Genomic DNA, 27,991 nt, shown 5'->3' with positions numbered 1-27,991 from the left:
ATTCCAAGATGCTTGAATCTGTGCCTTGTAAAAATGCAAGTTGGAAAGTTAATTCATTCCTTTATGTCAAGGTAATTGCAATTTCACCCTAATCCTCTCTTGTCAGAGACATTTCTACAATGCAGGGAGTTATCTTTTACAAGAGACACTTCAAGGTGATTTAATAACAGCACTTGCTATGAGTCACATTTTTCCTGTAGTCATCCACTCTTTGGCTTGGGAGAATAGGGTTTCAAGTACAGAAGAGAGAAGGCATTTGGCTAGGCTCAGAGCCCACTTACACAGTCTCAGCCAGATGCACACCTTCAAGAAAAAAGAACACCTTAATGAGCACTTGAGGTAACTAAGGTGCTAAACAGACCTTTCAAAGCAATGCCATTTTTGTTCGTTTGCTTTAGGGCTACTGATATTCATGCAGGGCTCTGTAACACCTGAAGACACCTATGACATTGACAACCGTGCACAAAGGGGACATTTCATATTGAGATCAATGATTAATTCAACAAATAGTTTTGAGCCCCTACTACTGACGACAAGCAAAGCACCCCTGGCACTACCAGGGGTTTGGATTCAAGTGCACACAAGGCTTGCCTGCTAGCTGCCCTCACCCAGCTTAGAGTCTACAGAATAGCTTGCTCGCTCTCTCCTTCTCTCAATGGGAAGATTCGAAATTTGTCATAAAAATATTCCTTTTATTTTTTTTACCCCAACTGCGTAGTAAAAGGAATAGGAGCGGATTCTTCTGATCTGACAAAATTCCTGTGTCCCTGCACAGTGGGGAAAAGTTTGCACGTGCTTTGCACTTCCTATTTCTCATCTCACACTAGCTCAGACCAAAAGGCAAAGAGCACTGGCTGGATTGTGGCTAAACTTCAGGAGATGTGAGTCTGCAAGGCCAGCAGGTGGCCTCATCTTGAAGACTTTTCAGCTCTGGAGAGGTAAAGTCTTCTCCCAGCAGCCCCACCTCTAGATGTACCATCTAATGCTAGCCTCAAGCCCTGAGAAAATCCAGTTGGAGAAGAGACCTCTCAGTGGAAACTATCTTTGAAAGCCTTACCATAATGTCTCCCAGAATAATAGACATACACACGATATACTTTTAAATCAAGACTAGGCAATGGGGACAAGAGGACACCTTTGCCAAGTGCCACTTACTCCTAACTCCAGTTGGAATTTTCTGGGCACGTGGCACTCGTGTTACCTGCTGCAGGCAGATTCCCTATACCCATACGTAAAACAACCCAACTCCTAATGGAGTTCTTAGCGTGTCTCTTTCAACTGAATTTCTAAAACAAGGAATGATGTAATTGGCAGGTAAGGACAGGTTAACAGGATTGTCTTAACAGAAACTGGTGCATTTTCAGCTCAGACTTTCACCAGCCAAGATGTTCTATACAGAAGAAAATCAAACTGTCTGAGCCATGCGAAGAGTTGCCAAAACACCAGAGAGCTGTAACCCAGACTAAAAGAATCAGGCTTGCATCTCAATTAGGAAAAAAACAAAAAAGAGACTACTCTTTTTTTTTTTTTAATACTGTGTGATGTCATACTTTGAATATGGTCATTTAGGTACAAAATTATATACTTGGGAGTTTAGCCACCGTGAATCCTTTGTGAAATGAAATGGGATAGAAGTGAATTAAATGGTGGGAGGCTTTAACTGTCTATGCGACATTTCAACAGTTAGAAACAAAGAGCAACAGCAGCTTCCTCCATGTTGACAATCACTTCTTCCCCCAGCAATTGGCTCTCCTTGGTTGGACCGATTCCTTTGCCTTAACAGAGAATCTAAACTACCAGCAGAGCAACCTTGCATCCAGGATGCATTCCTGTGAAAACAGAGCAGAACGTTTGAACCCGGGCTCCCTACCCCAGTCCCCTGTGGATCTGAGTGTCTGAGGCTCCCTACGAGGGGTCCACCGAGTCACCAGCCACAGCCCCGTGGGGAGCAACTCCCCGCCCTTGCCTTCCAGGAGTTGGGTGACTCCCTCCCTCATGATCTTTGTATGAGCTAATGATCCCACCTGAAATGTGCAAACACTCCTTATGTGATTTCAAGGCAGAGACAAAAGCTTAAGCTGAGGTAACCACAAAGGGTTTTGTTAAAGCCCAACTAAATCTCTAGGTGTAGGGCCCAGGCACGGGTTCTCTCCAGGGCTGAGAACCACTGATTTCGATGAAAAGATGCCTTTCTTGACCAAAATATACGGGCCAATAATGCGCCCTGTCTCCCAGACAAATAAGTGCTCTGAGAAGCTGCTTTTTGTCACATCCAAGCAGCTGGAGAAGGATGGCTGTGGGGTAGGGAGGTAGTGCTGCCAGGAGCTAGATGTGTGAATCCCAAAGCAGATGTCAGTGCCCCAGATTGATCAGAAGGGGAGAGCTAAAGCTAGATCTTTACCATGAGATACAGGTGAGGAGCCCGAAAAGGAAGCCCAGGTAGTGGAAAAGGGGGACACGAGCAGGGCTGTCAGAAGGGAAGGGCAGCAATGGTTTGTAGCCAGAAGGAAGCCAGTTTCCACATTGCACACCCAGTAGGCTGGCCCCAGGGACAGATCTTCATCCCTGGGGAGTTCCTGCCCTCAGCTCATTGGGTGCTTAAGGTCTTCCGTGGCTATAGTTTGGTTCTGTGTATGACAGGTAACTTGGAAGGGGAGGTGGGCTTCGGTTCAGGTCAACAAAATGAGCGTATACTTGCTGGGCATCAGGTCTTGGGATTTCAAAACACGGGACTTTGATGTAATACAGTGACAACAGAGCCAAAATCTAAGCTGCTCTGGAAAACCTGCATGAATTAGTCACTGAATGAGGGTTCTCCAAAGAAACAGAACCAATAGGATACATACAGACCTAAGAGGAGATTTATCACGGGCACTGGCTAATGTGACATTGCAGGCTGAGCTATGCCACCATATACTGTCTGCAAGCTGGAGAAGCAGGAAAGCCAGGGGTCTAATTCGGACTGGGTCTAAAGGCCTGAGACCCGGGAGCTCTAGTGTTCAGAGCAGGAGAAGAGGAATGTCTCAGTTCAAGGAGAGAGAGAGAGGGAGGGAGGGAGGGAGGGGGAGAGAGAGAGAGAGAGGGAGAGAGAGAACTTGGCCTTCTTACAACTTTCTGTTCTATTTGGGCCCTCAGTGGATTAGGTGATGCCCATCCACATGGGTAAGGAATTATATCTTTACTCAGTCTCCTGATTCAAATGTTAATCTCTTCTGGAAGCCCCTGACAAACATGCTCAGACATAATGCTTTAGCAGCTATCTGGGTGTCCCTTAGCCCAGTCTAGCTGACACATAAAATTCATCATGACAGTCACTATACTTAAAATGCTGCAGAGAGGTAGCTCGCATAACCGAAGCTCTGGGCTTGAAGCTCTGGGCGTGCTTATGCTACTCACAACCTTCCGCCAGAGCTGGTTCCGCCATGTGTTGAAGGTTGACTTGTATTATGTTCTCACATGCGTGGGACTGGGTATTCGTCTCACTCGGGCTTCCCACGCAAGTCTCCTGACCCCTCCCTTCACAGGCCTTTCTGGGAGAACAACTTTGGATTTTCAAAGCAGAAACTAAGAGAGGCCTAGTGTCCCAGTGATCCCGTCCTGTGATCACTGACACTCCCTTGGGACTCTCGCCACGACAACCTGTTTGCTTTAACCCAACCACACTCCTGGCCCAAGGATGATCAACTGCTCTCACAATTTCAGAGTAACCAATCCCATGTTTTCTACACTGAGCAACACTTAAAACTATCCCTTAATAAATCATGTTGCATCTCTGTTACTGGGTCCCCTATTCTCTCTCCAAGTTCAGCAGCCCCCAAGAGCTGCCGTGCTGAGTCCTAGCTGCATATTAGAATCACCCGAGAAGCTTGAAAGAGGGCTGGTGCCTGGTCTTCCACCACTCAAGATTCTGATTTAACTGTGCTGAGCTGGGGCAGTGGTGATGGTGGGGTTTGTTGTTGTTTTTTTAAACCTTTACTAGGCTTCTTAATATTTCAATCAATTACTGCTCATCGTTTTTAGTGAGTGAGCGCTTATAACTAACCTCCCTGCCTGATTAAACGCAGCCCCTACATTTCCTCCTCGACACCGTTCAGCAATTAGCCATCTCCAGCTCTCTAAGTGGAAATCTGAAGATTAGCAGGACCTTCTTTGCCCAAGGGAAGCCTGACATTTTTAATGAAACTAAAATATACCAACTGTTCTTGGTGAAATTATTCTGAGAGGTTTCTAAGAATCTCCCACAACATTGAAGGTTGGTAGCTTAGAGTTTATTGACCCCAAACGGGAGGGCGTGTTTGCGGGATAGAGTTCTCATTGCCATCTTCCTACTTTCTTTGTATTTAACGGCCTTAAAAGTACTGACATCGAAGCAACATGAATTGTCCAATCCAACTTTAATCCAAAATTCTTCGTCATCAACGATGCCTTTTGCAGCTGCAGAAAAATCCACTCCCAAATTTTGCTACATTCTCACCCTCTCCATCTAACAAAGAAGAAACAAACTGTCAATTGTCTGACCTGTTTGAATCTTTTTATCTCAGGGAGTTTTAAAAAAAATGTTTATGTTGTGGGTCAGGGGAAGAAATGGTGAGGGCTGGATTCACTTCAGGCTTCCTTCTAGTTTCTCAGTGAACTTTGAATATATGCCATCTCTTGATACTTATATTTAATCTTGATTACAAAAGGTGGAAAATGTGTTCTCCACCATGCAGGAATATCTCAAGACTCTTTCAACCCAGAGTCAAAACACCAGGTCCTAGTTCTGAGATACTTCCCAGACTGAGCTGGGCCTCCTGGATTTTCACTACGTATTTTCTGCATCTCTACAGATTTCATGATCATGGCTGGGTTTGTTTCCTGTCTCCCTCCCATGAGGTCCTTCAGAGCTGAGGCTGCATCTTTTCTTCTAAATGTATCCAGCTGGACACAGGAAGTACTCAAATGTGTGGCTATGAAGAATGACCCAATGAATGAAGAATCAATTCCCCACAAAGCTGGCTGAAAGCAGTCTAGTTGGAGGACAAGAGAGAAAGGTCAGGGCCGCCAGTGCCCTAGCAGAGGCTGGACTGCCAAGATTTATTGCTAAGCCTTCTGCTTTTGCCTCCACTTGTCCACTGTTATTTTTCCAGTCAATATCAGTAGTTGTTGAATAACATTCATTTATACATTATTTAGTAGGTGCAATCAGTCAAAGTCCCCATGATCGTGGCCCGGCTTTTTAAATTGGCCTCTTATCTGTAAACACATTTCCTGAGCTGCTCTATCTTTTCATCTGGTCTAGGTGATCTATAGCAATATCCCAGAACCTGCCCATTTTCTTTTTAATCCCCTGATGGATTATAAATAGCCTGCTCTGAACCTTCCCAAAGCTTTGAAGGCAAATTTCTGCTTCCTAAATTACTATCAACCTCTTGCTCCACACTCAGACCCCTTCAGGAGGCTGCCCTACTTCCCCAGGACAGAAACACAAACACCTCCTGCACTTCTCTGCCCTCGGGCTGAAGTAACACTATGGCAACGACCAACGTGCAGAACGATGGCTGGGAATACACGCATCCCTCACTGCTTCCAACGCTTAAGAGAGGTGATTAGAGAAGAGAAATCTAGCATAAAAGAATGGCAGGGGAAGAAAGCACATGAAAGAGAACAGTGAGTGAGAGGGAAAAGGGAGCAGCAAGGAGAGACGTGAGAGAAACCAGAGGAGTACAGAAATGAGGACAGGAAGGCAGAAGTGAACAGAGGGCAACAGGCAGTGCCCGGACTTGCTTTATTTGACCTTAAGGCACCGCACTTGTGCTGAAACACTCAAGTCTACCCAAACACCTCTGATGTCAATGCCGTTACAAAAGGCAAAATGGCCTGGAAAGAATTCGGCTCTCTGATGCCTCGCGGATCCTTTTTACTTTACGCACAGAGAAAAAGAGTCCCGTTGCCTGCCTTTCTAGATTTCAGAGAAACTCCTCCATCAACACCACAGTTTTCAAGATCCACTTTAATGAGCACCTCAAGATATTCACTTACGGCAGGACTGAGCTTTCAAGACTCAACTTCAGCCCCTGCTTATAAAATTCACTCACCTGGCAAACCGGAACCCTCTCTTCCCCAGCTCCCCGGGGATGCCACTCAGACCAGAGGTGAGCAGGCAGCTTGCCCTTCTCTGGGCTCCGTTCTTTCTGTGTATTCATTTTGTATTTCCAGTTACAGCCTAATCCATTAAGAAGCACTTATTCTCAGCAAGCCTCGTGAGCAAGCTCTAATTTGCCACTTCTCAGCACAAACTCATTTTTACATTCTGGCTCAGTTACTGACATGAGATTAGGCTGAGCAGCTCCCAACCTTCAGCACTGCCCTTTCTGCCTCTCCCTGCATCAGGCTCAGCTTGGCTTTCTCCCGCTTCTATGCCATCGGAACCAGCCTTAGCTTTGCCGAGCATCTGTGGGGCTTAGCAGATGGGGTGGCAGTTAATAAATCCAGTCCATACAAAGCCACTAGCAAAAATGCACACAGGTCAACCTCCCCCTTCTCTGAGCGTGCTCCAAAGGCATCCTTAAACATAGCTATCATTATGAGCCATTAAACTCTGAACAGCCAAGCCTCCTTTACCATTTATGTTCCCTCTTACCCCCGTAAGAGGGTAAACCCTACTGATATGGAGTGAACTTAGTTTTTTAGGATCCATGGCTATACATCTGGAAGACACAGAACTCTGCAAATATGCTTCCAATGGCTTAATCTTTGGGATCAGGACCCCTCTTCCCCGAAACTAGCATTTATTCTGTTTTTGCTATGTTCTAGGCATTGTGTTGATCTTCTTGCATTCTCTCTTTTAATCCACCCCCAAACTTCCGAGTCATCCTTAAAACAGCAGTCAGATGATGATGCTCCTCTGCACAGAACCCTCCAAAGGCCTCCTGTCTCACTCAGAAGAAAAGCCAAGTCCTGGCTACAAGCCATGGGGAGACCCCTGTGAGCTCTCTGACCAGTCGTGTTTCCTACGTAGCTGCCTTTCAGCTTCTCCCCTCCAGCTGTGCTGCTCTCTCTGCTGCTCCTCCCATGTGGGATGCTCCCTCCCTTTCCTGGGAGTCACATCACTTGTCCTTTTTGCTCTCCCTTGTCCCTACACAAACGTCACCTTCTCTGTGGGAGCTTCCCTTGTCCTCCTGGTATACACAGAGCCTCACCCCCACCCTATCTTCTACACTCTGCTGACCTTTTCTCCACTCCAACCCTACCCCAACCTGTTACACATTTGTTTACTGTCTCGTCCAACTAGAATGAAGCTGCAGGAGGGGAGGACTTTGTTTTGTTCCCTTCTGAACCCCACAGTCTAGAACAGCGTTCTTAATGAAACATCCCTGAATAAATAAATGAAGGAAGGTATTCTTCTTACCTCCATTTTACAGTTGAGAAAGAGGTGTAGGGTGACGGGTTCACCTGTCTAAGGTCATAAAGCCGATATATGACAGAGCTGCACAAATAGTACTAAGGGCTTATCAAACTCCCTCCCCAAGCACAAAATGCCTTTGTGAGAAATATTTTTGCCAGGCTCATTCAACTGGGGGTGATTTTGACCAAAAGAGGAAGCAGATGTGGAAGATGACGACCAATAAATCAGTGGGAAGCCAGGTCTAGCACCTGCCACGCAGCCTCACATTTCCTCCAAACTCACTTAACTCATGGGTTCTCCTCTCCTCACTCTTGACATGAACCAAATTAAATCCTTCCTTAAATATATACCATAGAGCACTAAAGTGGAGATCACACAAATTTTTCAACAGTTTGAGGAACAATTTGTTGTTGTTGTTCCTTGTAGATATTTTGAAGCTATTTACCAGATGACACTTCTGTAGAGAGGGAGAGCTTATATAAAATGAGGCAACTTCACAATATGCTAGAGTCTATAAGCTCCTATAGGGCTGATACCATGTTTTCTTCTCCCTGATTATCTCACTGAGATTGACCCATCGCAGGCATTCAATAGTTTAGTAAACAAATGAATGTCACTGGAAAAGAAATTTCAGTTTTTCCTAGGAACAGATTGGATACTGGTCATCTTGTCCGGGCCAGCCAATTCCATCCACCTCTATGAAAAGGGTGGTAACCATCGGAGAAATTTGATTAGGGGTCGAGGAGTTAATCACATTTGAGGAAAGTCATAATCCCAATAGAAAGTTTGAAAAACAAAATATATATAACTAGTAGAATGGAATCTCCTCAATGACAAGAGAGAAACCCGGAGCAGAATCTGTCACATTAGTCCTGCACAGGGATACACAGGGATGGGATGGGAGCTCCAAAAGCCAAGCTGGGAGGTGCACTGCTTTCCAACCACTAAAAACATCCCAGAAGGAAAGACAAATGGCCGTGATTTACAAACCAGAAAGTTGAGTTGGTGAAGCATAAACAGGCTGTCTATGGAAATCCAAGCTGATACTTTCTAACATATATATATTATATATTATATATTATATATATATCTATTTTTTTTCCTTCCTCTGCTTTCTTCATGCAGGCTTCAGAGCTCTGCCACATTTCCCTTCAGGGGAGGAGGATGGAGCCTAGCTAAGGAGCAAAAATTCCTTCCCTGCTTCCTTGAGTCTCTCCAAGGGTCTGGGATATCAGGAATTGCCTCCAAGTCCACAGCACTTTCAGGTCAAGAAACAACATTGCTCCTTATCCACCACCAAGCTCCAGCTGAGAGGGAGGCTCATCCCCCAAATGAGGGATTACCCAGCTGGCAGGTCCAGATTCCTTTTACTGACATGGCAACAGAAGTAACCTCTCCTTAAGTGTCAGCTGGACCTAGTGACTTGCTTCTCATGAATAGAATATAGAAAAAGGTGATGGATCACTTCCATGATTGGGTTATAAAAACTATGACTTCCATCTTGCCAGCAGACTCTGCTTGCTGGCTTTAATAAAGCAAGCCGTCAGCTGGAGCAGCCCACACGGCAAGAAAGTGAGGGTGTCCTCCAGCCAACAGCCAGCAAGGAACTGAGGCCCTCAGTCCAACAGCCTGTGAGGAGTTGAGTCCTGCCAACAACCACTAAATGAACTTGGAAGCACATCATACCAAACTTGAGCATTGAGATGACTGTGGCCTAGCCAGCAGCTTGTCTGCAACTCTGTGAGAGGCCCTGAGCCAGAGGACCCAGCTAGGTTAGGCCTAGATTCCACAGAAACTGTGAGATAAAAAAAATCGGTGGTGTTCTAAGCTGCTAAATGTTGGGGTAATTTGTTACACAGCAACAGATAACTAATACAAGGGTAATGAAAATGTTGTGAGATGCGTGTAGCAGAGGTTCATGCTGAAAGTGCCAGGAGAGCACAGAAGTTTGGGGTCGCAGGACACTTACAGCGTACACCCTGTGGAGGGGAGGAGTATGGGACCCCACCTAACAAAGCAAAGCCGTCCATGCTTCTCCCACCCACCACAGCTGCCCATGTCTCCAGTGAATGAAGCCCAAGTTTGTTAGTCTGGCAACAAGGACTGCCATCATCTGGCCTCTACCTACTTTTCCAGTTTTATCTCCTGCTTTCCCCCTACCTGTAGCCTATCTTTGAGTCAAATCAAACTAGATGTAGTTGCCCCCAGTACTTTCCCCTTTGTCCATACTGTTCCCTCTTCCTAGAATGCCTTCCTGTACAGGCTGTTACATGTCTCCTGGGTGCTCTGTGGAACTCCACGCAAACCCCTATACCTGGCCCTGCAGTGACTCCCTCATGCCATACATTGCCCTGCCTGCAAACTTTGATTTTCTTGCCTAGCACCCCCTCTAGCTCTAAGACCTATAACTGAGCTGCTTCTTCAACTTAGTATCCTCAGAGCTAGCTCACAGCCTGGAATATCACTTCAGTCAGCAGCTGATGAAAGAATAACCATCGGGTGGACCTGCTAGGAAGATGAACAGTTATTTATTGGTTTAATTATAATTTCTATCACACTATTGAAATAACAGGCAGCTCATAAGAAGACCTGCATTCAGGAAAGTCAGGAGCACACAAAATCAAAGCCACATAGGAGGATAAAAAGGAAAAGCCTCCAAAGCTGATGGTATATTTGTCACAATGGAGGATGACATGTCACTCTAAGTTTGCCCTGAGACAAGCAAGCTTTTCCAAGAATTATTAATTTGCCTACCCCTTGAGCTTTGGTGCCTGTTGAGAGAACTCCATTAAGAGAAGAGAATGGCTTTTGCAAGACTTACCACAATTATTCAAGTTTCCATCCTATGTACCAGTTCTATTCACCAATAACCAAATCAACAAAAAGAAAGGGGAGGGGATAAAAAATCAATATCTAATTTTAATGCCCTTCAAGAAATCCGCCTTCCTTCTCATTTGCTACCAACTGCAATGGACAGGCTGACCCAGAGTTAGGAATCAACACAGGAACCACTCAAGGAATGAAACCAACACCTTCCTCATAAGGGGATGTTCAGGGAAGAAGGCAGCGATTACACTTTCTTAGAGCAAATATATTTCCTATGAGGTGTAGCCATCAGGTAAAGATATTTGATGAACCTTTTAAATACCTTAAAATCAGTGGCATCTTAGCTTTCCATTTTGAAGAAAGAGAAAAATTGATGACTTCGTTTGTCAAAAATTTGCTTCCATACAAATAAGCTTATTGTCCTGAAGGATTTCAATGCAAGATCAATCATGACCAATAATGACCCTTGCAGAAAAGGCTTTGAATCCTATGAAAGTAGGATGACTTGAAAAAATAAATACTATTCCTGCTCAGTCAACTTACTGGGAATCACCATCGTCACTGGTCCACAGAAAACATCCAAAACCTTAGCTGAAATCTCTGTTCCTTTAGGTCATAAATCAGTGCTACAGTCAAGTCTGTGGAGACTCTGCAGGGCAAATGGCTTTGAGTTTGTATAAGTTGGTGAGGTGTGAGGACACCATCGGTGGGTTGGGGACTCGACTGTGTACATGTGCTGGAAAACCACCTGTGAGAAGACTTGGATGATTCTGTACAAAAATTCTTGGGCCTGAACATCCAAACTGGAGATCATCTTGAGGCTAACAAAGCTACAAAGGAGAAGGCTACATACATAATCTCAGGGAAACAATTTTTCGACCTTGGTTACTGAGTAAAGACATGAGGAAATAGCTCATTTACTGAAAGGCAAAACTAAAACAGTAAGAATAAACAGTAATCTTCTTATGCTAGAACTGGTAACAAATTGGATCATGTCAAAGAAACTAAAAATTTATACTTGGTGCGGGTTAGTGGAATCAGGACAGACTCAAGGTTTCAGTGCCAACATGTCTCCGTCAGAGAAAATTCAGTTGGTGCATTCTTAAGTACTTCTGGTTTATTCTTATCCAGATGGATTTGCATCTGATTTGCCTCCTTCCCACGCACTGTGCTTTAGAACAGGGGTCCCCAACCTCTGGGATCTAATGCCTGATGATCTGAGGTGGAGCTGATGTAATAATAATAATAGAAATAAAGTGCACAATAAATATAACGTGCTTGAATTACCCCGAAACCATCACCCCACCCCCGGTCTGTGGAAGAATTGCCTTCCACGAAACCGGTCCCTGGTGCCAAAAACGTTGGGGACCACTGCTTTAGAACATCCCTCCCTCTTTCTTACTGTGAACCTATCAGATGACCTAACAGGGAACTACACATCACTTTCCAGGCAGCCACCAACACACAGAAACTCTGAGAATCACTTGAGCACAGCAGGCCGTGCTACTTGTGCAATGCCCCATCCTTGGTACGCCACCAACCCCAGCCCAGGAGTATCGGCCACACGGGCAAACCAGCCAAATGCAGGGACTGAGAGTGGATTTGTGGGCTAAATTCTAAGTCACTGGAAGTAAAGGCACAACTTTAAGTCCTTTGTCTCAGGATCCTAATTAGCTCTACAGTGTTTCCTACAATTCCCTGGTAACAATCGCCTAGAGAACTTGTTAAACCTAACTCTAACCCCCAGAGTCTGGATCAGGAAGGCGAGGATAGAGATGGACTCCAGAAATCTGTATCCCTAATAAGTCCCTGACTAGCATCAGGGACCCCTGGGAAACAGAATCCTGATAGCTGAAGGTACCAGAAGATTGTTGCTAGGTCCCCAAACCTGGCTGCACTTTAACGATCGGGATTTGTGGCCCCTGTTCTAGGCTGCCTGAATCAAAATCTCTAGCAGTGGGAACCAGGACTTCAATTTTTACACTCCTACCCTGGCTGCACATTAGAATAATCTAGGGACCACTTGAAATTACTGATACCCAAGGCTTTGTGCAAAAACATTGAATCAGAGCCTCTGGAAAGGGAATAGCTTGTAAAAGCTCCCTGGGTGATGCTGGTAAAACCAGACCACAGCTCAGCCTGTGGGAACCACAGAGGTAGATGGTGTAGGATGATGCTGACGTCATCGGGTTTTCTTCGACAAACCAGAGCAACAAGGAGCAACTACACACTGACCTGGTGGCAGACGCTGCGAGGCTGGTTCCTTTGTCCTGTCAGTGCCCCAGACTGCTCTCTGTGCATTGCTTTAAGTTGAACTACTTATTCAGGGCTTGTGAAAACTCAGAGCAGATTAAGGAGTTTGCCATCAGCAATGGGAATAAGAAGGCTGGGAGCCCAGAAAGGCTGTTCAGTCTGTCTGCCAGTTAGGGATTTCCATATTGCTTCCAACAAGTCCCAACCACCGGATGGTTCACTCAGGAGTAAAGAGTCTCTATCCCAGCAAAGTGGAAAGGAAACTCTGTGGCCACCGCAGCTACATTTTCACAAGCTCCTCAGAAGAGTGCTTGGCACACAGTAGGAACTCAATAAATAGCTGTTGAATGACTGAATTTACATCACCACAGCTAAAACATTAAATAACCTTTCAATATGGTTCACTGTAGATTTTTCTCCCATTTCTGAAAAAAAAATCACTACTACAGTCATCATCACAAAGTATGATATCATGAACAACTGGAACTAGCAGCAAAATTTCTTTAATTTGTAATGTGGGGTGGACAAATTCTACTTAGATATCTAAGTAGAAGTTTATCCGCTTAAACTTCCAGAAGGATGGGGATTTCAACACTGGCATCTCCCCACTGTGGGGGGCGCAGTAATAGCCCCCCAAAGATCCTAATTCCTAAAACCTGTGAATATATTACTTTAAATGGTAAAGGAGGCAGGTACGATTATGATTAGTAAAGAAACTTGCGATGGAGAATTTATCCTGGATTATCTGGGTGGTCCAAAGGTAATTACAAGAGTTCATAAAAGATGGAAGACGGAGGCAGAAGGTGGAAGTCAGGGAAATATTTTAAAAAGCTATACTGTTGACGCTGAAGATGGAAAAAGGGACCCGGAGCCAAGGAATGCAGGCAGCCTCTAGAAGCTGGAAAAGGCAAGGACATTGATTCTCCCCTGGAGCCTCTGGAAGGAATGCAGGCCTGCGGACACTCTGATTTTAGCCTAGTGAAACACATTTCAGACTTCTGACCTTCAGAACTGTAAGATAATAAGCTTGTGTTGTTTTAAGCCACTAAATCTGGGGTAATATCTTACAGCAGCAATGGAACATTAACACATCACATAATGTTTAAGGGAAAAAAGAATACAGGGGAAAATAGTGACTGAGGTGGCATTTCTTTGCATTTCAACATAGCAAGGGGCTATATTGGGGTCCTCTACAAAGTGATGTGGCTGACCACATCCCATCAAAACTGTGGTATGGCTTTTAAGAGTACAATGCTGAAATAAGAGTAACGGAGATGTTCACTATAAATCAAATCACAGGACTATACGATAACAGTGGCCATTTCCACCTGGTATACATGTCTGCTTTTAAAAACAAAAGAACTGATATCATTCTAAGGTGTATATGGTAACTGAGCAGAATGTCTCTCTAACCAAGGTCACAACCTGGGCTTATTCCAGGTGAAATGGCCAATATTATTGAGAGGATGGTCTCCCACCCAAACACCCTTCACCAAAATGGTAAGCCACAGTTGCCTAAAGATGGCAACGATGATAAAACCGTACAATAGCCCCCCTTCAGAAGATGTTATAAAGTCATGTTTGAAAGGGCACGCTGTCTCCCTGTCCTTCTAAGACCCGAGACTCATTCATGGCATGGCTGTATAAGACTGGGAAGTTTGTAGCCATACAAGGGGACAAAGCAAATGGGCTCCTAAAGGGGTTGAACCTCTGACCTCAGCTTCACAACATTATCTCTATAGCAACCAAGCTCATCAAGGGGAAATGTGTTCAATCCAGTTTTATGTGACCTAGCTCTGAGGCCAGAAAGAAACCTGAAAATTGTGACGTATTACCTCTGCCTCCTTTTCCTTTCCATAGGCTGAAAACAGCTACAAAGGCAGCAGACAGTTATGTAGCTGATAATTATCCTGCAAGAACCTGTATGTGAGGATGGTCAATGGCCTTGGCTGTTTGAGTAGTGGGCACATCACAACACGTGGACAACTAGGATAAAGATACTTGAGGATGAATTTGTTATTCCCATCTCACAGATGAGAAAACCAAGGGGCAGGAAAGGTTAGGGCTTTAGGGCTAGGAGTGGCAGCTCTGGGATTCAAAACCAAGCCTTTCTGATTCCAATGTCTGTGATTTTTGTCATCATAATACACTACCTTTAAAACAGTAGCAGAATAAGAGAAGTTTGGAGAAAGAGGCATCAGAGAATGACTATGTAGCAACCCCCTCGCAAGCCAAGAGGTTTATTTACAGCCAGTCATTCATTCAACACTTTTGGAGTATTTGTTCTATCTATACTAGCAATTATACCTGTGCAACTTGGAACCACTAAAACATCAAAGGATACCAGGTAGCAGGACCTAGAGGCAGAGTAGAGAGCACCAAAATTCCAGAACATGGTCCAACAGTGAGAGAACCTGCCAACTGAGCAGCTCCAGCAATGAGTGGGGAGAGGTTGTCGACTCCCAGGAAGCAGCAGCAGCAGGCAGAGTGACTCAGCAGGTGGCAATGAAGAGGTAGTATCTTGAGCAAAGGCGTCAGATATCCTGTTTGGAAAAACACCACAACCTCAGCATGCAATAGGCTCTGAGAACAGGGCCAGGGACCCAATATGTTGTATGTTGCATATATTGTAGAAAGGACTGATCATCTACTGGCCTATTCATCTATTCAAATGACAGGCTAACACAGGGGAAGCGGTGGGGGAGTGAGGGATGGCTTCAACCACCATGGCTCTTCAGCAACATTGGAAGTGGCTTTTACACCCTGGATCCTAAGGGCCTGCCCCTACCACCATGGGGATGCTCTTCTGTTACCATAAAGAGCCCAACCACCCTTTATCATGTACATGCCTAAGTGATAGAAACTGAAATCTGAGGGTAAATCTTCAGTTCTGCCATGTCCCAAAGTGCGTTCCTTGGAAATAGGATGACCTACCACATACCCTGGTTTGTCAAAGACAGCCCCAGTTACTCACGTTGTCCTGGGATAATTACTAATAGTGTCCAATTTCCTTCTCAAAAATGTTCCAGTTTGAACCATGGTCACCTAACCCAGAAAATCATTTCTGGGGATATTAACAGCTGTGCTGTCCTTCTGTGAACCTGTAGCATGCCAACTTATGTTGTAAACCTTGAAGAATGAAATATCGTATAAAAATTATGTTGATGAAGGAACTTCAAAGCAAAACAACTATTATTGTCTTGTGTTAACTACTGTTGTGTTACATACAATTTGAGAAATACTGTGTTCAAGTAAACAAGTTTGGTGGTTGTTAGCAGAATATATGGCTTCCCAGAAATTTAACAGAGTAGCGCGTCATGAATTTCCAAGAGGGTCAAATCGTGGGCAGTTTTTCTAAACTTACTTAAACACAAAACCTTTTTTCATAAAATGTCAAAAGAGGTCCATGTTTTACAGAATACTCCCACATTTTCACTCAACAAATATGGGTGCCTAGTCTGTCCTGGAATTGTTCTAGGTCCTGGAGTCAGCAGTATAACAAGACAAAGCCCTTGTGCTCATCAGGCTTACATTCTAGTGGGGGAGAAAGGCAATAAACCTGTAAACAAATAAATATTATAATGTGGAAAGCAATGATCTATCCCCCCAAGTGATGGATATTCAAAATAAAGACCACAACAGTCACCAATTCTGAGGAATATTCATGAAGCAATCTGTCTTCAGATATGAGTTGGCAATGATCCATGTCTGTCAAAAGCCATGAATCGATGGGCACCTTGTTTTCTGAGTAGAAGTTTCCCTTAACAAGTCTCCCCTTTGAACTGAGTGTACTTCATTTGTCATTAATATATATGTGCCTCTGGGGGAGTCCATCTGCCTTTGGCTTTTGTTTGTGGACTGGATTCATCATATGTGCCTTTAATACTCTTTCCTGTCCTATCTAGACTGAGGTGCTATTTAAAATAGCATCACTTTCTTTCCAAAGACATGTGTATAGTTGCCTAGCACCCAGAGAATAAATTAGAACAAACGGAGAGTTATCACATTCTATGCCATACTTCCCACCCCCTAGGGGTGGGACGAGGAACAAGGAGGTGCTTAAAAAAAAAAAAAAAACATGCACACACACACACACACACGCACACACACACACAAAAACCTCCTACCCTTTGATTCTGTGCAGAACAGAGACTCATATTGAAATGAATAAGCCAAGTTAAAACTTTCCCTCCTGGAACAAAGCAAAAGGAAAGCCTCTTTATGTTGCAGGGGCTATAGATGCCACGGGCTGAGCCTGTCCCAAAGCTTCCCTCCACTGCTCAAAAACTAAGCCATCTTGCTGCATTTAGCACTTCTCACCAGACCACCCACCCAGACGCGGATACACAAACCACATGTGTGAGGAATGCTGTTCGGCTAGGAAATCAGTATCAGTATTTCAACCTTATTACTTGCACAGACGGCCCTTTTAGTGCGACTCATTTGTTTTATCTTTTCAATAGCTTTGATTATTTTCTTTTAATGGCCTGGATTTATCCTTTTCTACCCTTTTGAAACTTCAGAGCCCTGCAGTGGAGGCCCGCATGTGCTGGAAGACATGATTACGAGGGAAAAGGAGCAAATTGCTTTGCCTTTACTCACCACTATCTCCCCAGTCCCTGTGGCCACCTATTCCGTGCTGACGGCCCAGCGCCCTGCGTTATCATCAACGTGGACTCAAGGAGCCTTCCCATTCAGGTGGTAGATTATTTTTGTTGTTATTTGGGCCCAGTTATAATTACTGGAGTGTTTTTCCGTTTGTGCCACGTACGTCTCTCCCTACCGCGTGGGAACCACATTGGTCACCCTTCTCTAATTAAGGGGAAATTAAGACCAAGAGGCCGAGCCGACAGCCCAGGGCAAGTTAACAACCTCTGGAAAAGACTGGAAATGGCCCTAAAGGGAAGGGGCCACATAAACAGGAAGGTGTGGATACTATTAGCAGGCAGAGAAGGCAGAAGCCTTGAAATGTGCTCAGGCTTCTCTATTTGGGTGGTATTCCAGGCAAGGAGACCCATAAAATACCCGTAGCTACTCCACTAGTCAGCTCATTAGTTTTGGACACTATATCCCCAAATTCCCAAGCAGAGAGGTCTTGGCGTCAGGCCTCAGTTGAGCTGCCATCTCTCTCCAGGACCCCTTGCGTATCCAAGTGGGACCATAATTCTGAGAGATGGTGAAACAAATGTACTGGGGGGAACTGGGGCTCAGTGCTCTTCCCGTGTGAGAGCACTTGGAGACGACAACCTGAGTTGTCTTCAGCAGGCCCAGGATGCCCACCCTGACTTTCTCCATGATGCAGAAAATTCCAGGCCATTATTTTAAAATAAACAAATGAATATCTATGCTGAAACAAGGGAAGAGATTAGTCCAATTCAAGCCTGGTCATTCAAAAGCTTAACTGTCAGCCAAGCCCATCTGGGACTGGTATTTCCACACCTAAAATCAGTTGCTAGTTGATAAGGTACCAGGCAGTCCACTATCATCCCCTCATGGCTTGTTGCCTGAAGATAAGGTGAGTTTCTCAAATCTAATGTCTCTTTACTCTTAAAGAGCATTACATAGAGCATTACATCCAATTCCTTGGTTCCTTGCCAAACTGAAAGTATTCTATTCTCTTTGTTGAAGTAGTTTTTCTCCTTCCTGTCCAAGCAAGGTAGCATTTCTTGTCACTAGAGTAAACGCAAGGCCTTTGTTTAGTTTATGAACAAAACCTCTGGGAGAAATAGGGGGAAAAAGAAAAAAAACACCATGCACAAGTAACCTGGTTTATTCCAAGAATGTACCCTACCATTTCTTGTCCAGTCTCTGCAGAGCTTAAAGAATGTACTGGTTTTAGGACACAGAAAGTGGTGCTAGACCCTAGGGACTCACAGATGAATGGGGCACGAACTGTGCTCTCAGCTGGTTCTGATCTCGCCATTCTTTCTTCCTTAAGACCAGCGTCACTTCTTGAGAAAGGCTGGGGGCTCATCTCTCCTGTATGCAAAGGGAAACCAAACTTCGGTCGAATGACTCTTTACAACGTACAGTCTTACTGAATTGTTAAGAAAACGGAGCCACAACACATTCGATATGAATTTAAGTGAAACACCTATTTCTGTCCATCTGTACTTACATTTCAACATGGGTTTTAGAGATGGGAAATACATCTGATGAATGCCTTGTAGTTCACATAATAGCATCTACACACACATACACAGTGTATCTTTCAACATAACTACACATACACACTCCATTAAAAAAAAGATACTGACAGATTTATAAAACGTACTGGCCTTGCACTGTTAATCTCAAGAAGACAATTTACTTAATTTATTTTTGCACTGCATGGTAGCTCTGGCCACCGTTAAGGATCTGTCAGCATTTCCATCATAACTCTATTTTCAGAATACTGGAGTACAAGCGCCAAAATACATATTTACAGTTTACAGACAGAGGTGGCTTTGTCTTCCTTTGACTTCTTCAATGCATCTTTACAAGGGATATTTGGGGACGGCAGTGCCTACGTGATAAAAAGGCATCATAGAAAACAAAAGAGGTCAAAAGATGTAGACTTCCAGCCCGACTAGACTAAATCATGGGAATCGACTCCTCAGCATTCGTGTCAGCTGTAGTAGTCATTATACTCATAGCTTTAGAGCAACAGTCCAAAGCAAGATGATAAGATGTGTGTACATACGGAGCACAAAGCATTAGTACACAAAAATGCCAAGGGTGGAAAGTAACGAGCATGCAGCAAACTAGTCCAGAGCTGGTCACCTCCACAGTGAGAAAAAGGAACACACATCACCCAACACCAGCACTGACCACTTCCAACACTGAACATCCAACTCTGTCACCTGGGGAGAGTTAAAACATTTACGAATAAAGTCTCTCTTAAACAATATGTCAACTTGTTAACATGTGCGGGGCTTGAAACAGTATGTGGGATGTTATGCACGCCTAAACTGTCTATTTTAAAGAGTAGCTAGGTCTGTAAAAGTTATCAGGAGCAACATTTTTGGTGGAAGAAAGTTTTTAGTGCAAGAGAACCAACTTTATTGGCTCTTTCCACAATGTGGGTAATTATTCAGAGTAGAGAGATTTGCTTCGCAATTTTTAAATGTTTAGGACACTCTCCTAGGACTTTTTTCCTCTACAGTTTTTGTTTCCTAATCTTAAGTTTTTATGTTCTCCCCAACTTTGACACAATATGCAAGCATATATAGACATCTCTATTTGTCTGCATAGAGAGAGAGAGGTGGATTATGGTGAAGAAACAAAACAGCTGCAAGCATTTTTGCTGCTAACACGTCTGCTATATGCTAAGATAGAAGCACCCCCTCTCATACATACCCTGCTGCGAAACCAGGGGCAAAAGGTAATTGATAAGGGGGAAAAAAGTTCTGTACATGTTTCCTTCCCCTCAAATTACTGGGGGAAAATTTAAAGAAAGTTTATCATACTCTGGCTGGCTTAAACCATAGTCACACTCACCCAATTAATTTTATTTAGACCAAAAAATTAAACCCTGCCATTTTCCCTTTGTGCTTAAAAAAACCAAAGCCACCGTTAGAATACACGCATGCCAAAAATCTTTTAACAGGTTTCAAAGGTGAGTGTATATAAATGTGGCAGAACTGAGTGGGTTAAGTATAACTATTTGAATTTAATGGAAAGGGGATTTATTATTTCTGCATTTAAAAATTAGATGAGAGCAAGAGTTCAACTTCTAAAAACTCAACAGCATGACTCTTATTCTATTGGAATTTCATGGAAAATTCATTTTGCTGTCTCTATGAATAACAGAAGGGCAAGTTTTCCTGAATTTCATTAATTTACAGATGATATTCTGAAGACATTTACTTTATTACCTAAATTTTAGGTCTAAAGTTTATCACTGTAATAGCTTCCCTTCTTGCTATCCTTTTTGTCTGGTTACTTATGTTAACCAGTTTCTTGGTTAGTAACCTAGGGAACAAAAAAATCTTTACATTGCCAAATCATGGTTTTGGCCACACAATTTAGATACAAAAATAAAAATGGCCCAAACTACATATATACATTTCTAGTTAAGCTATATAGATATTTTAGTTAAACCACATACATTTCTGGCTTAATTAGAATATGTGGATTAGCATTTAGAAATTTTTAAAGATTTTTAAATGTTGCAAAAAATTCCATATAAGCATTGCCCACCCCTTCCACCTGTAAAGTTAAAAAAAGAAACAAAACACAACTAAAACCACTCAATTCATCAGTCACCTAATGTCCAAAATGACTCAGAAAGTTTCTCTGTAATTAAACATTGAGAAGTCGACTACAAAACAAATGCTTCAAGGTCGGTCATGCCAATCATCAACAGTCATAACATTATTGAAAAAGTACACTTGTCCTCAATGGGATGCTTCTGAAAAGTAATTTACAAGGAGCATTGGCTGTATTAAAATTTTTTTAAAGGAAAAGATAGTGTCTCTGGATAGAAAGAAACAATGTAAAAAAAAAAAATCCCCTTGTTGAAATGCAGAAATAACTCCATTATCAATCTGCATTTACATTCCTGCCCAAAAGAATGGGTCTGGAAAGACCATTTTCTGTACAGACACTAGTTAATCTCTGTATGAAAAGACAGCATCTGGCATGGGAATAAACAAGGGAGATACTGGTCCATGAGCACACATAGAGACTTTCTTAAGGCTGATCCAGTGAACGAACCTTTGGATCCAGAAGTATTTCTTCGTTTCTTTTCTTTTCGGTTGAATTCCTAGCAAAAACTTGGAAGATGAACTGTTCTCATTTTGCATTCTCCACTTATGGAGAGAATAGAATAATGACACCAAAAGTACTTTGGTTTGGTTTTTTTTTTTTTCTTTTAAAAATAATTTGCTTTCTTTTGCATGCCACAGGACAGATTTCTAGTTTCAAAACAGGGTACATCAAGAACAAAAATATCCCCCCCTCCCCAACCATCTTTATATTCACCAATACAAGAAATCCTTCTGGAAACATAAGCAAGTGACTAAACAGGTATCGAACCACTGAATCTACAAGTTAATACATAATCTGTTATGGCAGAATAACCAAGAATTTTCCCCCAAAGAAAGATTTTAATTTTTCAAATATAAAAGAGTCTAAGAGGATCATATGTGAACAAACAAAAATCTCTTCTTCCAGGTTTTATGGTAAAGATGGGTAACACACTGGCAGCCGAAGAAAGCTGAAATTCTTACTAATAAATAGAACCAAATTAAGAATTTCTACAACATTTCTTTAGAAAACAGAACCAGAATTCCTCTTTTAAAAATTATGATCCTGTGGAATGCATTCACTTCCATATTTACCTAATACCGTAACAGTAAAACAGACACAAGGATGTTGATGACATCTCAACAATGCTGGATGCAGGACGTTTACAGGTACACGTTTGTTTAAAAGTCCTACAGGTTTATTGACTAAGGCTAGACAGCAATTCGTATGATCCTATTTGGTGCGTTTTCTAACCATGGTCCAAGATCATTATATGGATACAGCCAAGGACTGGGCCCCAACTTTCAGGAAAAAGACCACAAAGAAGAAAATTAGGGTGGCTATTTGGTCCCCCCAGTTGATCATTTGTGTCCTGGGACTGGAAAAACAAGGTGGAAAATACAGACTGCAACGAGTTAAGGGACTTGGAAAAAGTTGGTGGAGAGTGGCACGGTATACGAGTAAGGTCACTGGGCTTGGGATGGCAAGGGCGCTGCATTGAAAGAGCATCCACGGGACCGAGTACTTAGAATGTCTTGTGGTGTCATTCCCTCAACGACTCTAGAATATCTGTATGCGATAATAAATAGATCAGTTATGTAATAAGGCAGTGTGTTGAATATGCATTCGTCCTGTGGAATGAACCACCACAGAGAGAGATACATGATACCATACACATTCTTTAAGTTTTCTCGTGTTGTATTTGATCTGTTTGTTTTCAAGGCTATCCAGGCTAACTCTTCCCGGGGATTTCCTTGGAGAGAAGAGTGGTCCGCTGAGGCTGGTTTGCTTAACCTCTCCTTTATCAAGAGATGATGACTGGCTTTAAAGAAAAATAAAGCTGAAGGTTGTTTGCTTTTTATTTTTTCCCTTTTGGTTGCATCATTCTGAGTGTTTCCATATAAACAAACAAGAAAAAAAATCACAACCAAAAAAAAAAACAAAAAAAAAAACCCAGAGTTTTTGATGCATCCAGTTGTTGTAGCCTCAGGATGTTCCAGATGTTTCCAGGTAACTCTGTAGTTTACGGACTGTGGTTTTGTCCAGCGAGCAAAGGTCAAAATCAAATGTTGTGTTTGTGATATGAAAGTGTCCAGTTTCTTCTATAAGGTTCACAATCTAGAGGAGTAAATAAGAGAAAGTTTAGGCAATAAGCAATAGACATCAAAAGGCAAAGAGAGAGAGATGGAGGGAGTCAAATATGGAACCAAGTGATTAATAGTCTCATTTACAGCAGGAAGGTCCTATACTGGTAATGGCACCAAACTACTTCTTAGCCAATTTGGTAGGTCAAAGGAATATTAACCCTTTGAATCTCTCAATGAGAGCAAACTACCTGTTCTCATTCATAGTCTTTAAACTGATTCCTACTTCAAAGTCATCAACAGACCCTTTTACTATAGGGGTGGGAGTGAGAATGGGTAGCTAGTGGGAGATAGAATTTCAAGACCCCTTTTAAAAATTAGTTACTGACTCAATGGACAGTGGCTGTACTTAATAGATGAAAGGAAACTCCAGCCTAGAAATAACAGAACTCCTTATAGAAAAAGTACATACACGCAGACACATATATATATAATGATCATTTTTCTTTCTGATTACATTACTGTTGAAAGTTTAGAAAACTCAAGAACCCACAAAGAAAAAGAATAAAACCGTCTACATTTCCACCTCCTGAAGATCATGGGTAGTGACTAGAAAGGGGCTCAAGGAAGCCTTCTGGGGTGCTGGAACTGTTTTGTTGCTTGACTTGGGTGCTCGTTACAAAAGATGCATTCACCTTGTTAAAATTCATCTAGCTGTACATCTTGTTATGCTTTGACAAAAAATAAATAAAAATCTATATTCGTTCCATTAGTCACGTTCAGTTGATGCACTTGAGTATCTGGGGTGATAAGTATCATCTGCAGAAAGAAAGGATGCCTTTGTCTCCCCATTTGGGAATAGTTATACCTCATTTCTTGAATTGGCTCCAACTTCCAGAAATATGATAAACGAAAGTGGTGACAGAGGCACTATTGGTCTTGCCTGGCTTTCGGGAGGATGCCTCTAAGGTTTCAACATTAACAGTGATGTTGGTTATGGGTTTGAAAGAATCTTTTATCATGTTACGTGTCTTTCTATTCCCATTTTACTAATAATTTTGACAGAAATAGATGCTATGCCTGGATAGTATGGGTTCTAGGTACGTTTGTTGTGAGTAAATTGGGATGGAGGGGGGTTGATTTTAGTAAGCTTTGTCGGGGAGAGAGGAAAATCCGCATCAAGGTGAAAGAAAAAGTATTTGCACAGAGAAACCAACTGGCAAACCATTTCGCTTATTTTTAGCTGTCTGTTACTCCTTTTCTATCATATGCTTCTGTTCTCTTTAGTACAATCATCTTAAAAGGAATAATTTTAATTATTCAGCCTATTATTTATTCAATGAAGTTTTAGATTACCTAATTTCCGGTTGAAAAAGCAGAATGGAAACTTTTGACCTTTTCTTCTTACAATTAGTTTTCTTTAAAAAAAAAACAGTAAATTTGTGAACTATTCCCTATGGGTCAGTGGCTCTCAACAGAAAATGTGCTCCCTATTCCTGACATATTTGCCGCAGAAACATAAGACATAGTGAACCTCAATCCAATTAATTGCGCAACTCCAGACTGAGCTGTTATTGCCTTATTCAACCTCTGGAACTATTTTTTTTACAGATATAACTATGGGTTTAATAACAAAATCAGTTACTCCCATTGCAAAATCATGACAGACACAGCGAACTGCCTACCTAATATCCATTTATCCCTTCTTCTTTACTAGCAGAAGCTTGATTTTCTGGGAGTGGCAATATGCCCAGCTATATACTTGCCTCCGAGACCCACTTGCATGCAGCACTGGGCAGACACTGCTATTTACAGTTTATTTGTCAGAAGTCACTGGCCTTTTAGGAAAATTTTCGAAAGGGTATGGACAATGGGCATGAGGCTTTTGCCCTCTGCTCCTCCTTCCTGTCTGGAATGAAGATGCCATCCTGGAAGTGCAGCAGTTGTCGTCCCCTCAAGTGGATGAATGCAAGATGTGAAAGATGGCAGAGCAGGAAGGCGAGGAGTCTATGTCCTCAGTAGCATCTTTTCCACCACACTGACCATGAATCACTTACTTCCAGGCTTATTATTATATGGGGTGGTGGGGAAGGGGGGGATGCAGGGCGGAGAGGGAGTCTTACTTGCTTAAAGCACTGGACTCAGTGTTCTATCACACGCATCAAGAGAATATCAGAAGGGGTGTTCCCAGTAATGGTTAAAGTGTGACATTCACATAAGAATTTATCAAGGTAGATCTTATTATTAACACTAAAAGATCTAAAATGAACCCTCATTTGCTTTATTAGTAAATAGTTAAAACAGAGCTTTAGATAAGTCAGCCACACACATCTATATACATAGAGAAACACACATACACAGCTCTGTCCACAAACAGAAGACTTTCAAGGCAATCAAATACTTACTATAATACATATTTAACATCGATTGAATTAAAAGTACTTTCCAGAGTAAATTATCTTTTTTGCTACATTGTGTAGAAACACTATAGACGGAGTGAAAATGTGTAAACTTCAGTATAGAAACAAACAGCCTCTTCAGAGAGCTCTTTCGGGATGAAAACAAATAGCCTTTCAATTTATACAATGGAAGCAAATGACAATTATTCCAGAGTGTGAATCCTCTCCTCAACTAGCTGGTCAGTAGGTAAATGACCAAGCACTCAGAACAGAGAATCCTGAATTTGGCATATCAAATTCTGACTCTGCTCACTATTTGAATGGCATTGGACAGAACACAATAACCCCTGGGCCTCAGTCTCCTCATCTGTAAAATGGGGACAATGCCACCTGTTCTACCTATCATACAATGTTGTTCAGAGGATCAAATAATATATGGAACATGAAGCTTCTTTATAAACTGCAAATTGCTACACAGATGAGGGCAACATGATTATGATTACCATGTAAACATAAACTTATCCTTAATTATCTGGGAGGTAACTATATAGCACATGAATTTTCAGACCCAGTGCTTTTTCCTCTGCCCCTCATTGACTGTTAGCCATTTCATTAGCACTAAAACAAATGAAGCAGGGAAAATGCCAGAAGCTAAAGCTCAGAAAAGACCTCCTTGAAATTAAAAAAAAAATTATAATAAAAGTCTGCAGGAGGGAGGGAAGAAAGCAGGGAGAACAGTAGCTGAAGTAAAGTGGTTGAAATGACAAACTAAAACCACAATGTGGGGATAAAGAAGTACAGCCCTCTATCTTCCCTTGAAAATGGCAGGTAACTCACCCCTTTAAAAAAATAAATTTCTGTGACTCAATATAGTTGCTCACTAATTACTTAGCAATAGGCAGAAGACAGAGTAATAAAAAATACCTTCTAGAAAAGGCCACTTGGTTTTAAAGCAAATAAACACATTTGCCCACTAGGATATTCGGCCCCGTCATCTCACGTGCACTGTACTACCTTGTAGGTTCTGGGGATTCAATCACAGCCCTTGCGTCTCCTCCACAACCAACACCCCCCAGCCCGCCTGCAGCCACAACACGCAAAGAAATGAAGGGGATCTTATCAATCTCACTAAATGAGCCCTACATTTTTATGGGAGCTTATAAGAATGCATCAAGGCGGAGGCAGAGACAACCTTAAAGTAGTAGCGGTGGCAACAGATGGGGCGTTCAGGACTATTTCCAATGGGAACAGCATTAATGATTTGAATTATTAGAGCATGAACCTACACCCTCAATTAAGTAAAGACTTCATAAAGAAAAATAAATGTGGGTGCCTTTCCATGAATCCTGAAAGAGTCAGAACATCAGAAACACCACGTTAACGTGCTTCACTGCAATGACACAGCCACAAAGCCTAAAAGCACCACCCTGCTGGTCCCTGAAGGACGCCATGCTGCCTGTCTATAGGAATCCCCGCTCTGCTGATGTACCGTGGCTCTACCTTGGTGTCGTTACCCTGCATCGTACTGCAATGATGAATCCAGCTCCAAAATAATAGCAATAATAAAAGACAGACTGAGTGCAGATAAGGAAAGCAGGCAAGGGCACATGGTATATTATAGGTAGTGGAAAAGGAGGCGTATGTATACTGCTTAACTCATTCTTCAGATGATGGTTGTTGTGAAAACATCTGTGATGGATTATTTCCTGCCACGTCAGCTTTGGAGGGGGTACCACGCAGGCCTTTTTTTTTTTTTTTTTTTTTAAACAGGGTAAGCTCCACTTGTTAAGTTTGTAGCTCCTTCCCCCAATCCTGGTTATAAAAGTCATAAAAATTATTAAAAGGCAGATGCATTGTAGTCTGATTATGCTTTTTTATGTTAAAAAAACAAAACAAAACAGTATTCTTTCCACCCGAAGGAGCTTCTTTGCTGAGTGGGAAGTAATGAACAAGCTTTGCTTTAACTGCTTCTGTCTGGTGGGGAGTCAGGTCTGGGGTAAGTTAGGACTTCCTGGAGAATGGCCCCAGCTATGGATGGGGAAGCCCTGTCTACCGTGTGACAGCGTGTGCCCTACCCTGGGTTAAGAGGCATCCTGGAGAAAACACTTCTCAGGGAGAGTTTTCCATGTTGTTAGAACACTCTGATATACCATTTATTCCCCAACTCCCTGAAGAAAATTCTAAATGTATAATAGCCGTTACCTAAATTGCCGAACCATCCTCTAAGGAAGCCCTGGTTTTCCTCAGAGGTTTTTTGTTTTTCTCCTAAGGAGGATGCAAATCCAGACTCAGAGCTGGAACTCCAAGGGAGTTTAGAAGTGTTCAATCTCCCTTTCCAAATGAATGTGGAACATGTGGTTTAAAGAAGAATCAAATTATTAGTCAGTCCGAGGTACGAACATCTCTGGTTTTGACTGTGTCTACTGTACTATACTTTTACCTTATGGAAAAGGGCCTTAAGAACACAGCCTCTCTTGATCCAGCGCTTTCTGTTCATTAATCTAGATGCTGGGTGCCAGCACTGCATGTCCCCAGAATAAAACAAAGATATTAACCACCTTTTGTGAGCCAAAGAAAAGTGTCAGGTCAGATTTTTTGACAGGATGTATTTAATAGGAAAAGACCTGGGATGGGATCCTGAGCTCCCCAGAAATCCTGTCTCAGGTGCTGGGGTCTGTGTGGCTAATACACAGACTCTGTGGAATGCAGTCCACAAGATGAGCAGTGCTCAAGGTGGAGAATAACATTAGTCCTCAATAGTTCTATGTTTTACAATAGGAATTAATTAAGCAGTAAACCGTGACAGGACATGC

The 27,991-nt window shown here is 42.6% G+C and overlaps 1 protein-coding gene across 2 annotated transcripts in view; it reads right to left on the bottom strand.

Moving 5' to 3' along the window:
• Positions 1-18,220: 18,220 nt before the first annotated feature.
• MLLT3 (MLLT3 super elongation complex subunit) overlaps positions 18,221-27,991 on the bottom strand; it is a 264,885-nt gene continuing 255,114 nt past the window's right edge. For both annotated transcript variants that reach the window (XM_004286220.4, XM_004286221.2), the window contains exon 11: positions 18,221-22,813. In XM_004286220.4, the coding sequence (XP_004286268.1) occupies positions 22,682-22,813 (132 nt within the window). In that variant the 3' untranslated portion in view covers positions 18,221-22,681. The remainder of the gene's footprint in view (positions 22,814-27,991) is intronic.

This window comes from Orcinus orca, chromosome 6 (assembly GCF_937001465.1).
Source record: "Orcinus orca chromosome 6, mOrcOrc1.1, whole genome shotgun sequence".
Taxonomy (NCBI): Eukaryota; Metazoa; Chordata; class Mammalia; order Artiodactyla; family Delphinidae; genus Orcinus; species Orcinus orca.
This window is presented reverse-complemented; position numbering and strand designations above follow the sequence as displayed.